The following is a 15,467-nucleotide window of genomic DNA, read 5'->3' on the forward strand; positions in this document are numbered from 1 at the left end:
CACCACGTCCGCATACTCCGTCACCAAAGGATACACCGGATCCTTGGGGTTCTTGAGAATCTCAGAACCCAAGCGCGCCTGACGCTGCTTGTTCATGTCTTCCAGGACGTTCTCGTCCAAGACAGAGGAGGAGTTCAGCTCCTCCTGAGTGGTCTCAGGTCTCATGAGTACCATCTCAGCGATCTCTCCAGCCTTGAGGTTGGCCAGGAAAGACTCAGCCGTCATTTCCTCGAGGTTCAGTATCTCTGCAACCTCTGGCAACGGTTCCAAGTGGACACCAGATGCCTTGACGGGTAAACCCGTCTCGCTATCGAAGATGTGATAACACTCTTCCACCGGCCTTGTCGGAGGAGCCCGGGCCCTGGACTCCGAGTCGCTTGAAGCGACGTCGATCGGAACGAAGTTCGGATCCGACTTGAGGCGGCGGCGGCGTCTTTGCCGACGGCTTCTGTGACGGGGAGCTTTGCTGCCCACGTCTAGGGATGTCGTCGCTACGACATCCGAGGCACTCGTGGCCTCGTGTGGTACTGTTGTACCCACACAGGAAGCGTGTTCAACGCCTTCCTCTTCAGTTAAGGTCTGGGCGACCGCGTGTGGCACTGTGTTACTCACACAGGAAGCGTATCCGACGTCTTCCTCTTCAGTTATGGTCTGGGCGACCGTGAGTGGAACTCTGTTACCCACTCTGAACACGCTGTTCTCAGTGTTCATGACAGCTGCAGCTGTCTGCGGAGCTAAGTTACCCGCCTGTGGACCAAAGTTACCCACTTGGCCAGCGCCTCTTCTGGGCGCGGCCACCATCAAAACATCCTCGGAGTCGTCATATACGTCGACGACTCCCAAGCATCTGCCGGATGCTTTGGTACCCTGACAGCCCTCGCGGGCGCCCCGGGTCCTGACAGAGGTGGGAACATGACTCACCAATGCTCTGTCGGACTGCGCAGGGCGGCTGGCACCGATTGCCTTGCCTCACCAGTCGATCCAGGGCTCGTGCTTCTTTGCATGCCCAGGATCATATCATATGGATCCATATCGAGAACAGTGAACTGTTCGGGGCTGTCAAAGTCTTCAAACTTGACAGCCAGATCCACTTTGACGTTGGGGACAGTGACGACCTTCCCGTCGGCCAGTCGCACTGACACCGTCCCGTTGCCCTTGCTTTCTCTCAAAGCTTCGGACAACTTGTTGCTGTTACGAGCAACCGTCTGGTGGCGTGCGAAATTCTTCGACGCCCCAGAGTCAATCAAGATTCTAAAGGGATGATCGTATCCTCGTACACATCCGTGTACTACGAGCAACCCGCCGCTGCTCTTTGCCGATTCGAGAGTGCGAAGACTCTCAGGGGCTAAGTCCCCGTGGTACGCGCCACCCGCGCACCCATCACGAAGACTTAGTTCTTCCCCAGTAGGGCGCCCCGCCCCTACTGGTTCCCTGCGTTCCCGTGTCCCCGGGATCCTGGCTTCTGCCAGCAAACCTTGAGGACGGGCTTGGGGAAGGACCGTCTGCGGAGTCTTTCCGCGGGACAGTCGCGCTTGAAGTGGCCCATCTTCTCCCAGCCGAAGCAGCGGATGTCACGCTGTTCGGCGGACCCGAGTTCCATGGGAACTGGTCCGTTGGGGCTTGTTCGACCGGGAGCCGAACAAAGGAACTCCCAGGCCACGCTGAGGCCCGGCGTACGCGCCTGGCGATGGCTGTATTCTTCTTGAAGAGCCACTTGAATCGCCTCTTCAAGGGTGCTTGCCTGCACCCGGAACAGCTGAGTGCGTGCGGGGCCCACTCGAAGGCCGTCCATGAACACAGTCATCTTGATGTGTTCATTGAGTGGGTTTCCCACTAGGGACGCCGTGAGCTCCCGTATCTCTTGCACATACTTGTGCAGTTCGCGTCTTCCTTGTTTACACGCGAGGAAGCGCGAACGCTGGCGGTACTCGTAGTTCGCCGGGAGGAACGCGGCTCGGAGCTGTTCGCACAGCTGAGCCCAGGATGTGAAACATCCAGGGGATGTCGCTTCCCGAGTGTACACCCAACTCTTAGCACGACCGCTAAGGTTGGAGAGTGCAAAAGCAACACGCAGTTGCTCGGTCGAGATCAGAGCCGCGTCCATCGCGAGCTCTACTTCTCGGACCCAGAAGTGAAGGTTCTCGCCTTCCTTCCCTTCATACGGCTTTACCTTCAGCCGTATTGGCTTCGGGTGAGGCGGGTTTGCTTCCGCCGCCGGAGCCTGCAGGTTCTCCCGCACATGCGCGATGAGGCCCTGCTCGTACGCGTCGAATGCATTGACGCGCTCGAGCTGCTCAGCCGGTGTTGATACCACCAGGCTCTGCAGGGCCTCCATCCCGAAGATGCCTGCCATCTTCCGAACCGACTCGAACTGAGAGTCGTTCATATGGGAGAAGTCGTTCCTATCCATGGCAACGAACTTCGGAGGTTCAGGTAGTCTACCCGCGATGGCGTGGATTGACTACAAGTGCTACCAAGTGTGACGGGGTCACACAGCACCTTGCGCTAGAGGAAGTTATCTTCCGAGAGTATACAAACTCTCAGTGAACGGCAGTTCACAGGTCCCCTCTTTAATTAAAGAGAGCGAAGTGACCTAAATAAGGTAGATTGTAAACTGCGTATATTTATAGGTAGGTTAAGTTTGAGGTTAATACAAACTATCAGTTACCTATAGAAATGCAATGTCATTTAACCAATGGTTGGTTTTGAATGACCTTGGTACCTTGTACCAAATATCCCGGAGTATGACATGTCATACTCCTGAAGTGTGAAGTGTCACACTTCATGTAACCAGGGTACACTTAGTGCTACGTACCCCGTTACACGTACCGCGTTCGCTTGTATCCCAAAACAAGCGCCGCTTTCAGCAGGATGGCTTTGCACCCGCGCTTTTTTCGTTGATTTGATGGCACTCGCTATTTTGCCCGACTGAGGTAACATAGCATCGACTTTTATACGTGTACAGATAGTATAGTACGGTTAAATTGGGGTAATGGTAGGACACTAGCGCGTTTGCACTCGTCTGCGGACTTATAGCCGTGGGCCCGCCCCTCTCTTCGCTTGCTGCGCTGCGCTCGGGGGGCGCTGTGTCTGGGATTAGAAATTAATTCCAAGCGAATGTTGCCAAGTACAGTACATGTACCGTCAGCTAAGTCCATTTGATGCATGTTGGGGAGTATAATTGTATAGTCGGTTAGCCAGTCGGGCAAAATACTCACTTCCAATTTTTTTTTGATCCCCCCCCCGGCAATTGGCTCCACAAGAAAAATAACATGGCCGTTTTTTTTTAATGCGCAAACACTTTCACAGGTCAAAAGTGGCCCATGTGTCATTTCGCTAAAGTCGCTTTACCATGTTGCACCGCTCGACTATCTCGCGTATGGGCGCCGCTGTGCGCCGCCTGTCAACGCAGTCACCACCCAATTACCGACGCATGATCCTCGAATCTCGTGCGTACGACGTAGCGGAGCAAACGCCGCTGCAGGAGGCTCCGGCGCTGTCCCATGCGCTGCAGAACCGCGTGTTGCTCAAGCGTGAGGACCTACAGCCCGTTTTCAGCTTCAAAATCCGTGGTGCTTACAACAAAATGGCCAGTTTGACGGACGAGGAGAAGGCAGCTGGTTGTGTGTGCTGTTCGGCCGGCAACCATGCACAGGGCGTAGCGCTCTCGGCGCGCAAACTCGGAATACGTGCGAAGATCGTCATGCCACTGGCCACACCCGATATCAAGGTGAACGCCGTACGTCACCACGGCAAGGATTCCGTGGACATTGTACTGCATGGCAAAACATTTGACGACGCTGCCGCTGAAGCTCATAGACTGGTGGAGGAGGAGAAACTCACAATGATCCTGCCGTTCGACGACCCGTATGTCATCGCTGGACAAGGTACCATTGGCATGGAGATCTTACAACAAACCAGCGGATCTGGAGAGAAACTGGACGCCATCTTCGTTGCCTCAGGAGGAGGTGGTATGCTCGCAGGTATTGCAGCTTGGGTCAAGCAAATTCGCCCAAGTGTCAAGGTGATTGGTGTCGAGGCAGCCGATGCCGCCGGTATGACAGCATCGCTTCAAGCCGGCAAAGTCATTGAACTGGACCATGTCGGACTGTTTGCAGATGGTGCAGCAGTGAAGAAAGTGGGAACCGAGACGTTCCGTGTGTGTCAACAATATGTGGACGAGATGGTGACCGTATCGACGGACGAGATCTGTGCTGCTATCAAGGCGGGTTTTAACGACACTCGTGCGATTCTCGAGCCTGCAGGTGTGTTGTCCATTGCTGGAATGACGCAATACGCCAAGACGCGCGGACTCTCTGGCTGTCAGTTTGTCGCTGTGACGTCTGGCGCTAACATCGACTTCGCTCGACTGCGGTTCGTCTCCGAACGTGCGGATTCGCATGAGAGACTACTTGCAGTAGAGATCGATGAGAATCCAGGTGCCTTTCTACGTCTTAACCGCCGATTAGACGCCGTAGGTGTTCGTATCACTGAGTTTAGCTACCGCTACGCTGACGCGCAGAAGGCACGCATCCATTTGTCATTCCACTCGCCAAGTGCCGAGCACGCTGCCGCTGCTATTCGCGAACTACAAGAGGAGGAGTCTCCGTTAGGTTTCGCACGCGGTGGCGCCTACCAAGTGCTCGACCTGTCCGATAACGAGCTGGCTAAGGTACATACTCGCTACTTGGCTGGCGGTCGAGCACGTGGTGACGTACAAAACGAACGACTGTATCGCTTCGAGTTCCCTGATCGTCCACGTGCTCTAGCGACGTTCTTGGAGGCGCTACAGAGTTCGTGGAACATCAGTCTATTCCACTATCGTAACCACGGCGCTGATGTTGGACGAGTACTTGTGGGTTTCCAGGTTCCGGAAGAAGACCAGGAACGTTTCCAGACGTTCCTGAACCAGTTGGCTTACGTCTTCCACGAAGAAACGGACAACCAAATGTACCAGGAGCTCATGCTCTAATAGAGACAAAATGGTGTGAAACTAAAGTGTCTTGCGTTAACCAGAAGTCGACAGAATGACACTTAAGCTATACGCAGCGATCGAGAAAAAAACCTGATGCGACGTAGCGAATTTCGCTTGACTATTGACTACCTGTAGTCGACTAGATGTAGGACAAGGTCCCTGCATCAGCACAAAAGGGAGACCAACGTTCCGGAATATCAGAACTCTAATCCGAATCCGAGTCCGAATCGTTCAGGAGGTCATACACATTGGCTGTCTTTGCTGCCGCCGGAGCCGAGATCTTCGTCGTAGGAGGTTCCGAACGCTTCGGACGGGGATCCGCCTTCCGTGCCGGAGCGTTCTCCTTGCCACGACCACGACCACCGTCAGTCGGACGACGGTCGCCACGTCCACGTCCACGTCCGCCACGACCTTCATCGCGACTGCTCTTGCGAGCCAGCACCTTAGTTTCTGCCTCCGCCTTAGCCTTGACCTTAGCCTCCTTAGCCTTCGCCTTGGCCTCTTTCTCCTCCTTAACCTTGGCCTTACGTTCAAGGTCGAGCGCTTTCTTACGCTCTTGATAAGCACTCTCGTCACGGGGCTTGGCCTCTCCGAAGATGCTTGGCTTGTGAGCATCGGAGTCTTTCTTTTCGGACGAAGTGCGTGGCAACAACGTCAGACGTTGACGTTCACGAGGAGTTTCGTTCCTTTCACTGTATATCGTATAGCACCCTTCAGTAATTATTTAAGTGGGAATGAATGCTGTACAATCACTCACCGACGGTCATTGGAGCGATCGTTGCGCTTGTCGAAGCGGCCACTGTCACGGGGCTTGCGCTCGCGGTCCAATGCCACGTCCATCTTGACATGACGACCATCCAATCGTTGGCCATCGAGGTCAAGCGCCTGTACCAGTTGCTCCCTCTCATCGAACTCGACGTAGGCGATACCTTTGAGACGATTGTCGTGGTCACGAGGAAAGCGGATGTCTCGGATACCCTGCGCGCCAATAAAGTCCGCCAGATCGTCCTCCGTCAGACGGAACGACAAGTTGCCAACGAAAAGCTGCAGTATGGCGGCAATAATCGTTAGTTTTGCCATCAACCCATCTCCACACACACATAAACCGATCTGACCTTCCATGGACCGACGTCCGGGACGGGATTCTTGGGACGTTCCTCGCGGGAATCACGACGACGCTCTTCGTAGCCTCCGCGGCGATCTTCGTATCCTCTGCGGCGGTCTTCGTGGCTTCCTCGACGGTCACCGTGGCCACCACCACGGTCGTCGTTGCGGTCGTTGTACCCACGAGGCGCTGGTTTATTGGAAAGAGTGCACGTCAGACTCTGGCGGTGGAGACGTAGTCATCGAGTCTAATTATTACCATCGCGCTGCTGCTCGTGGTGTTGGATTTCCTCCTCTTCGATGGGTTGCGGCGCCTCCGTCCTGTCGACAGCGAGTTAAAGGTTAATGATGCGTGTTAATGGAGCAAGTGCAGCGACTTACGACGCAATCTTGGGGGCTGCGGGCAGAGGCTGGATGTCCATGTCGTCGTCATCGGCCCAGGAGCTGGTGCCGCCACCGCGCGCGAATAAGTTCTTCGCCATCGTGCTGCTCTCTCTTGCTTGTCTTGCTCGTTGATTTGTTCCCTCCTTGGAGTGAAATGGCGTATCAAAAAGGGGAGGGAGGTCGTATATATGAAAATACAAGAACAAATAGTTGCTAAATTAATTTGACGAGACACCCCTTCTTTAAAACAGAAAATAATTTGAGGTTACCGGTGCCTTCTATGACGCTTCATGTAGCACCAAAAAAGCTGCTGTGTTGGTACTGGACCACTGGACTTGACAGACATAATGGCAGTCCTAACGAAGAGAAGCAGTTGCTATGTCTATGAGTGGAGATCCTAAAAAAAAAAGCAAAGGCCCAGGCGTCCGTGTGCCGAGCTGAAAATTTTTAGAAAAACATGTAAAGAAAGTGTAGTAACTTGAGCATCGCGTTCATGAGTAATTCCGCTTGGTGTTAACAATGCTAGCAACAGGATAAAGTGGTAGCTAGGGTATGATCTCTACTTTGCGAATCCTTTTGCTGGCCAGGTTTCGACCGGTAATTGGGACTCGTCTCTACTTTGGCAAAAAATACTAAGTACTATGTAGTAGTTACTGCTAAGACGCATGCACGTACACGTTGTGATCGCTTTGAAGCATATCGCGTGCTGGATAGATAAGTTTCTCGTTTAAGATCTACCTGAGTAAATCGTCCTTCAAGTGTGCTATTAATACTTCTTGTCGCTACTTGACCACAAAGATGTTTTTGCCTATGGCCCTGTTACGCTGCAAAGTTTTTTTTTCCTATGCCCCTGTTACATTGCATCTCTCGCATCTCTGTCTGGAGCCTGGAGGAAAATGCCTTACGTAAGCAGCGTTTGAAGATTCGAAACGCATGGAGATTGTAGTCATCGCTATCCATTCTGGATAATTTATTAACAGTATTCAACGCGCTCATTTTTTTCAATCGAATAAAAAACGCATTGCAACTTACGACCCCGACCTATTACTTAACTGATACGAGTTTTTATTTCAGTTAGTAACTCTTCACACCCCACCACCAATCAAAGTGGCCAATCACATCCTGGAACGGCGTGGCAATTGACCAGACACAGCATAACCAGTCGACGTCAGGTAGCAATGGCAGGCGGCGGCAAGATCATCAAGAACACTGCCGGTAAGCAGGCTCTGCGTGCCAACAAGAAGGTTTCCAAGCAGGCTTCCAAACAGAGCCGTAAGGTGACGAGTGTGGCTAAACCCAAGCGTTTGAAGGCCCATGTGCAACGTGCCATCAAGGCAAAAGAGCCTAAACTCGTGGAAAACACTAAGAACCTGCTAGTGATGCGTGGCAACAAGACCAATGAGGAGGTCAACGAGCTACTGCGTGACTTGCGCATGATCAAGGCACCATTTGCCAAGTTTATGGGCAAGAAGAACGACATCCACGTCTTCGACGACGAGAACAAGGTGGAGTTTCTCACGCAGAAGAACGACGCCAGTCTCTTTCTCATTGGTAGTAGCACCAAGAAGCGCCCGAACAATCTCGTGTTTGGTCGCACCTTCGACGGTCACATCTTGGACGTCATGGAGTTCGGTTTCTCCAACTTTAAGTCCATTAGTGGCTTCAAATGCAAGAGCAAGAAAGCCCCTGGCTCTAAGCCTAGCTTTGTCTTCACTGGAGACCAATGGGAGAGCGTCGAAGCCTTCATGAAGCTTAAAAACATCCTGCTAGACACGTTCCGTGGCACGATTGTGCGGAGTGTGAACGTCAAGGGGCTGGACCACGTTATTGTGTGTACGGCTTGGAAGGAGAAGGTCTTTTTCCGCTCATACTCGATCGACTTCAAGAAGGGCGACGAGTCCCACCCACGTGTGGAGCTGGACGAGATGGGTCCGCGCTTCGATCTGGACTTCCGTCGCACGAAATTCGCGTCAGCTGACTTGATGAAGGTCGCTACCAAGAAGCCCAAGGGTTTGGCACCCAAGAAGATTAAGAACATCTCTCGCGACGAGCTCACGGGCGACAAACTGGGCCGTATTCACATGGATCACCAGGATATTTACTCGATGCAGAGCCGCCGGGTCAAGGCCTTGCGTAAGACGCCCGCCGACCTCAAGAAGAGCAACACCGAGGACGCCGGAGACATTGAGATGGAAGACTAATGTACACATCATGACTAGCTTTTAGACGAACAAAGGCCTTTGACTTTTTGAGTTTTTACAAACAGCGCACAAATTGCGAAACTTGTTCATGTTTACAGTCGGTAGTTGCATGCACCAAATGCCCGATTTTGGCAATAATTGAGGGTTTGTTGCACCAAAATGGTCACTATCGATCCTACTGCAACAACTTGGTCAAGTGGTCGAAGTCCGTTACGAAAAGATCAGCTCCTTCCTTTACGACGTCACGGGTGACGATGCCTCCGAAACCTACAAACAGGTCGGCAGGTGGGCGAGCCTGGAGATCCGTAACACCGTCGCCGACCATGGCGATCTTCTCGAAGCCGTGGATCCGCTTAATGCTGGAAGTGATTAAAACACCATGTCAACGACAACTAGATAGCTGCAGGTAATTTAAGGCAGCAACGTACACGTCAATAGCCTGGGCTTTGCCTCCGTCACGTGACGTGAGCTCCGCATCGTCGAAGCCGCTGTAGTTTCCGTCGTCGTCGAAGAAGATGGAGTTTGCGTAAATGCTGGACAAAGGGATACCCACCTCCTCGGCGACAGGCTCAATCATGAGGCGGAAGCCACCAGATACAAGGAACACGGCAATGCCCTTCTCCTGCAGCGTCTTCATGAGCTTCTTGATTCCTGCAAGTACATTATTAGCTCATTGGACGAGGTATTTAGCACTTCGCGCTTTATACCTGGTGTGAACTTGGGCGGGTGCTGCTTCAAGCAGTCCTGGATATCTTGCCTCGACGGCTTGATAATGTCCAGCCGGGCTGCAAGTGCGTCTTCAAACTTGACGTTTCCATTCATCGCCCTGTAGTAAGCAAGACGAGTGAGTGCTGTCACTTGGGCCTTATTTCATTCGCTAAGACTTACTTGGTGGTCCACTCCTTGACAGCCTGACCAGCACCGCAGTGCTCAGCGAGCACGTCAATGCCCTCGTCCTCGCACACAGTGCTGTCGACGTCAAAGCACACAGCACCCACAGAGCGCCAGATCTCGCTCGGAGTCTCAGGCTGCGGGTTTGTGAAGCGCTCCAACACGGATAGGGCGCGTGTGTGGTGCTAATTCGTGAAAATCATAGATCATGCACAAGACGACGAGTTAGTTCGATGGTGTTCTGACAAAAGCTGAGCTCTGCAGTACCTCCACCCCGTGTGCAAGGTCTTTTAATACCAGGAGCAGAGCAGAACGAGAGAGCGAATGCTAGGACGGGACACGAATGGACACTGCATTTCCACTTACCGGTACAGCTACGCAGCGGGTGAGTTTGGTCAAGCGGTGAGCGAGCATTGCGATCAGGGAGGTCGAAGTTGTGGGTGCCGGTTGATTTGGTGATTGAGCGAACCAACACGCGATTGTGAGCTTAGCCCGTGCGGTGTAAAGTTATGTAAGCACTGTGAAATAAGTTCTGACAAACCTTTGGTGCCTGTAGCTTGCGGGCAAGATGTTGCCTTTTTTGTGACGAGCAAAGCTCAGCTGGGAGCCATGTCTCATAGATTATTGCTGGACACAGAGTCTGACTTCCTTCTGTGAGAAAATCGTCCGTCGTTGAGTTCGCCATCGAAACGGTATCAAGACAATTTCGATGAGCTTTTACGTTGCTGGCAACAGTTGAACCAATACTGTTCATGCAATTGGGTATTGTTGGCAAGAGGCACTTGCAACTGAAAAGAAAGAAGGTATTGTTTTGGAAGAGAGCGTTCAATTTATTTTTGCAATGTGCAATAGTTCTACAGCAAACGCCTTCATACTCCAACATGCAAAACATATCCGATAATACATGCTAGTGGGAGGCAACTTGCTGCTCCCACTCGGCGATGTTCTTCTCGATCCCATTCACGAGTTCGTTCACATCCAACCACGGGATGTTGTTTAGTGTCACCACAGCTGGAAGTGCCATTTTCCTCAGGAAACACACCTGGCTGCACAGGAAACCCTCGAACGTCCACTGGTCACGGAAGCAGAACGACGGGCTCACACCTCTGTGCTCACGGGCGTCCAGCTCACCCTGCTTGTAGTGCTCATCATTTAGACGGAACACCCACTTCTGGTGGTTCGCGAACGGCTTCATCGTCTGACTGATGTCGCTCACGTGCATGGCAATACGAAGAGCGCGAACCTGCAGACTCTGCGGCAGCACCGTGCCTTCCTCCTCGAGCATCTTCCACTCCTCAGGCGTCGTACCGTTGATCTCAGCGAGCAGCTCTGGCTGATAAATAAGAGCTGTTGCCGATATCGTTTCACGGACGACTTCGAGTATTTGTTCTTTGTGGGCCGGCGACATCTTCGTCAAAACGTCATACTTGGGGTCCACTACTGCCCTTAGAGCCAGGTCCATGTGCTTCGACTCCATCGGAGCCTTTGTGGGGTATTTCTGCGCAATTGGGTGGCTGGTTTTAATCAGAAAATCGTTGGTCAAGCCAACGTGCTCCACGTCATGCATCACTGCAGCCAGCAATGCACCAATCTGATTGTGTTGAGAAATTTTCTCACCCAGACTCGTGTTCCATAGCATCATAAAGAGCGTGTGCATCACATCAGCGGCGTGGGTGGCATTGTGGAACGGCATGTTGCCGTCGTATCGTTCCTGAATATGGCGCAAGAAGCTCGGCAGAACACTGAGATCCACGTATTCTTCGCCACAATCAATACTCTCAAAGATCAACGTGCCCACGAACACGACGACGTTGCCTGGCATGAACTCCTCCAGAGCAATCACGTCCAGTTCGGGAGTACCGAACGACGACTTGATGATGTGAACAACCTGGTCAACGAATTGATCCGGCACTTCGCAGCGCGCACAAATTTGACGGATTTCCGAGTCGCAGAAAATTTCACTCGGGTGACCACGTTTCCTGGATGGAGGGGTGGCCGTCATCATCTCGTGCAAATCTCCAAAGCTCAGACATTCCTCCTCATCAATATCGTCCCAAGAGAGCGTGGTTTGGTGTTCCCCACTGCTATGTCTGGATACAATGACATTGAGCTTGGTTCGCATAGCTGCCGGGGTCGGTACGGACCTCCGGTAATACGCCTGGGTAAGACGTGCGCGGTCGAAGGCCATACTACGACGCCGAATGCCAGCCGAGACCGACTTTAAATAAGAGGCCAGAGTCTTGATCTTGGCCTCAATCGCGCCCGTTGTCGGTAGTCTGCTGTTGCTCGCCATCGACGACGTCGTCTGCTTATCGTACACGTAGTCGTTTCCGCCCATGGGGCTTGCACGCACGTCCGCCGCCGTCTTGGTCACTGGGATGTGCATCTCGCTGCCAAGCTTGAGCTCAAACTTGCAGCTGTCCATGTCGTCGTCCACGGGCGTGGGGTCCTCGGGGTGTGACTCGAACAAGTAGCACGGACTGCCGCTACTGGAGGCGGTAGACGCCAGCGACGAAGATGACGATGACGACGATGAAGCGGCGGGCGTAGATGTGAAAGAAGAGGAAGACACCTGGGGTTTACGGGCTAAGAGGTGATCCATGGATCGAGTCATGAAGGCTCGGGGCTTTGACAGTATTCGTGTGTTGCTGTGGACTTCACTTGACAGAAGCAAATCCGACCTGCACCTGTTTCTCTGAGTGTATTTACTAGAACTACCGCCGACGAACGTTTCCGTTCACCGAAGCCGCCCACTCTCCGTGATTCCCACTAACCTGCTTTCGTTGTTTTACTCGTCCCCGCAAGACTGTTAATGGCACGGAAGACCCATTGTTCCTGAGCCCACGCGGCCGGAAAACGCGCACGGCTCTCCACCACTTTCTGGGCAGCTTGAAAGTGTCTCACCAGCGGAAGCGAGGGGGCGCCGGAGATGCTAGTCCGTAACGCTTCAAGTCATAATAAAGAGGCTTGGTACACAATGCTTCAGACCATGATACCTGAGTATAGAAACCTATTTTCTCGTCGCGTGAAACGTTTTGGGACAATTGTGGCGTGGCGTTTTGACTAGAGTTGACTATGGTCAAGGGTGCGTTTGGAGCAGCTCAAGTCGCTTGACTTGCGAGGCGCCTTCGTCGCTCTAAATTCGGTGGCAAGTTGCCACTGGCAACGCGGAACATTGGTGGTGGAGAACGTGCTCCTTATCATATTCCTTGCCCCGACAGACAAAAGCTGCAGCACGCCATTGCCCTTCTGCTTCGCGTGCTCGAGTCGAGCCAGAGGGAGGGTTTTGGTACTGCTTCTTTTTTTCGCGGCGTCAAAACTGCAACGTGTGCTAATGGCAAGGATATTGTGCCAGGCAAGTTGCTTCATGCTGCGCTAGCACTGCTATTTAATAGGATACATGTGCCGGAGTGCAAGTGGCAAGGAGGCCGCCCACTGGTTCGCAGACGCCGATCGAATGGCCGCAATTGAACACGTGCTGAGTGCCAGCGGAAACGCTGGCGGCAGCCGCGTCTGCCTGAGCCATGAGGTGAATCCATCCGAGCGAAGCAGAACCGGTCCGCTGCCGACGAAAACGTGGCGGCAAACCGCGGTACGTACCAGCCGTGATCGCTGGGATCGCGTACGGACAGGCGAGGTGGCTGTATTGCTCGCGAGGAGAGGCTCCTGAGTTGAGTGTGAGCATGACCAGACTTTGCTGATATCGCAGGGTGAACATGCACTCGTAATTTTACCTTCAAGGTAACCTTGGTACAGTACATGTACTTGTCGAACTTGCAAGCTCTGATCGACATACACCTGGAGCGGTCCCTCCTTAAACCGATAAAAGGGGGATGGGTAATCTGTACTGAACAGGTTCAACAATGCATCTGCACAAGAGCATCGGCTCGCAGGGCTTTTCTCCATCATCGCCCTCCAGCGTCGACGAGAAGTACAGTGACGTTTGCTTCTTCATGTATTTCAGGTCAATTTTTACGTGTGGCTCATGAAATGCATGTATCAACACTGTTGATTCAACAGTACATGTACATGCACGCAAATACAAGCTTGAGTTGCACCAAACAACTCATGCTACAATACTGTAGCACAACATGAAGTTCACGAATTAGTCAACGACTACACCTCTGTACTCCATCACGCAGTTAATATTTACATGTAATGGCTCAATTAAAGATTGATTATAAACGCCTCAACATCAAGGATGTGCATGTACGACTCGAGGGCGACAGGCATCGCTAAATTTCTTGAACGACGTTACCGCAACACAGCGGCGACAAGACGACAGCTCTTACGGCAACACATCAGCCCCTTATGACACAAGGAACAACATAAAAAATGTGTCAAAGCAACACAGCTCGGTAAACTATTATCCGGGGTCTGATACATTACCGTTATTGTCAAAGTTACCACTCCGCTGATTCACAAGATTTACATGATAGGTGCTCATTCATCGTTTGAAAAAAAAAGACTCGCAGTGACCAAGCCAACGTGGGTTCCATGAACGATTCAGCTAGCACCGACCGGACGCCTTCAACTGGCGACGAGGTCCCCCGACGCAATCCCCGCCACAAGGAGCGGATGTGCAAGGAGCTGCTGCGGTCTCGACTGCAGCAAATCGAGCTACTGGGGGAAAAGCTCAAACGACCTTCCGAGTTTTCGCTAAAGCTGATGGATCTCCATGAGGAGATTGCTGTTATACTCGCACGCGAAAAGCAAGATACAATGCGTCTAGCAGCTGCGACTGGGGCTTCTGCTCACGACGTCGGATACGTTGTATCGTATGCTGTGGCGCTCGAGGAGTGCTGCAGTATTTTGCTGGATCAGGCTTTGTAAACGAATTGCAAAAGCGATAAAGGAGGCATAAGGAGGTTTACGTAGCAAAGTTAAGACGACAAACGAATGCATATTATATTTTAAACGCTGAAAACAGCTCCTGACCGGTCGCTTCTACCGCTTTCGCTCGCTTATTTGACTTCGTAGTCACGCCTGGTTGCATCAAAATTATCCACATGATACGCAGTCGCATGATGGCGACATCGTCTTGTGTGACGGTTGCGCTAGCAAAAGCGGTGCTATCCTTGAGTACTGCATATGTTTGGGCGATACACAACACCCCGCATGAAGATCCACCTGGCTGTGTTGGCGCATTGAGCCACACGCCATTTTCGACAACAGGAAAATCAGTAGCTTGCATGGTCTCATGATGCCAGTTCCGTAAAAATTTAGCCATTGTGTCCTGGAAAATGGCTTCCATTGTTGCTAGAAATTCCGTCCCACACAAGGTTCGTAATAGTACGGTGTGATGCTGGGCGTTTCCTGTTGATAAGCCAGTCTAACAATGATGACGCCCCAGTGATTTCCGTTTAGGTGAACTGGCAACACCACATAATGGAATGACGATATTCGTGTCTTCGGAGGGCTTGGGCATCCCATCGTCGGAGCGAACGAACTCAGTGCGTAGCTGTCACCAAGCGCACCGCAGATGCAGCGAATAGTCAAGTCAATCACGAGGTCGTTTAACATTCGAGTCCGGGCCAGGCTTCCCACCATATTGTCCACCCTGATAGAGCACGCAGCACTCGTAAGCCTAAATTCCGAGTTAAGGCAAGATCCGCGCAGAATATTTGCCGCTTCGTTCGCCAAAGCTTTGTGTTTCTCGCCCGCTTCGGAAGGGAATAATACTTCCGAATCAGTCTCTTCGTCAAACAACAGTGGCGTATCGAGCATTGTTTCTTACTTAGTGTATTTTGCGCAAATGCTGTAGAACTCTTTCATTCGGTACACAGCCCCGCTAGACATACAATCCAAAGGGTGCAACACAAGAAACAACACAAAACGTAAGCAACACAAGAAACAACACAAAAATGTTAGCAACACAAGAAACAACACAATCTGATGAGCAGCATTGCGAA

General features: G+C 52.2%; 5 protein-coding genes across 5 annotated transcripts; 2 read left to right on the forward strand and 3 right to left on the reverse strand.

Moving 5' to 3' along the window:
• Positions 1-3,352: 3,352 nt before the first annotated feature.
• On the forward strand, positions 3,353-4,907 carry PITG_00163 (threonine dehydratase, mitochondrial precursor; the record flags this gene model as incomplete). The annotated part of the gene is made up of 2 exons (XM_002908743.1): positions 3,353-4,672; positions 4,770-4,907. 2 exons carry the CDS (start codon positions 3,353-3,355, stop codon positions 4,905-4,907), a joined length of 1,458 nt encoding a protein of 485 aa, XP_002908789.1.
• A 273-nt stretch (positions 4,908-5,180) lies between these two features.
• PITG_00164 (uncharacterized protein) lies at positions 5,181-6,606 on the reverse strand (the record flags this gene model as incomplete). Its single annotated transcript, XM_002908744.1, has 5 exons — positions 5,181-5,667; positions 5,733-6,019; positions 6,091-6,269; positions 6,339-6,400; positions 6,461-6,606. The coding sequence occupies 5 exons, from the start codon at positions 6,559-6,561 to the stop codon at positions 5,181-5,183; spliced, it is 1,116 nt and encodes a 371-aa protein (XP_002908790.1).
• A 1,035-nt stretch (positions 6,607-7,641) lies between these two features.
• Positions 7,642-8,930, forward strand: PITG_00165 (uncharacterized protein; the record flags this gene model as incomplete). Its single annotated transcript, XM_002908745.1, has 1 exon — positions 7,642-8,930. The coding sequence occupies one exon, from the start codon at positions 7,642-7,644 to the stop codon at positions 8,662-8,664; it is 1,023 nt and encodes a 340-aa protein (XP_002908791.1).
• Positions 8,840-10,002, reverse strand: PITG_00166 (phosphoserine phosphatase; the record flags this gene model as incomplete). Its single annotated transcript, XM_002908746.1, has 5 exons — positions 8,840-9,023; positions 9,093-9,315; positions 9,372-9,490; positions 9,553-9,740; positions 9,922-10,002. 5 exons carry the CDS (start codon positions 9,967-9,969, stop codon positions 8,840-8,842), a joined length of 762 nt encoding a protein of 253 aa, XP_002908792.1.
• A 362-nt stretch (positions 10,003-10,364) lies between these two features.
• On the reverse strand, positions 10,365-12,169 carry PITG_00167 (cAMP-specific 3',5'-cyclic phosphodiesterase, putative; the record flags this gene model as incomplete). Its single annotated transcript, XM_002908747.1, has 2 exons — positions 10,365-12,035; positions 12,126-12,169. 2 exons carry the CDS (start codon positions 12,167-12,169, stop codon positions 10,463-10,465), a joined length of 1,617 nt encoding a protein of 538 aa, XP_002908793.1.
• Between the last annotated feature and the right edge of the window lie 3,298 nt (positions 12,170-15,467).

This window comes from Phytophthora infestans, genomic scaffold, assembly GCF_000142945.1.
Source record: "Phytophthora infestans T30-4 supercont1.1 genomic scaffold, whole genome shotgun sequence".
NCBI classification, from domain to species: Eukaryota; Oomycota; class Peronosporomycetes; order Peronosporales; family Peronosporaceae; genus Phytophthora; species Phytophthora infestans.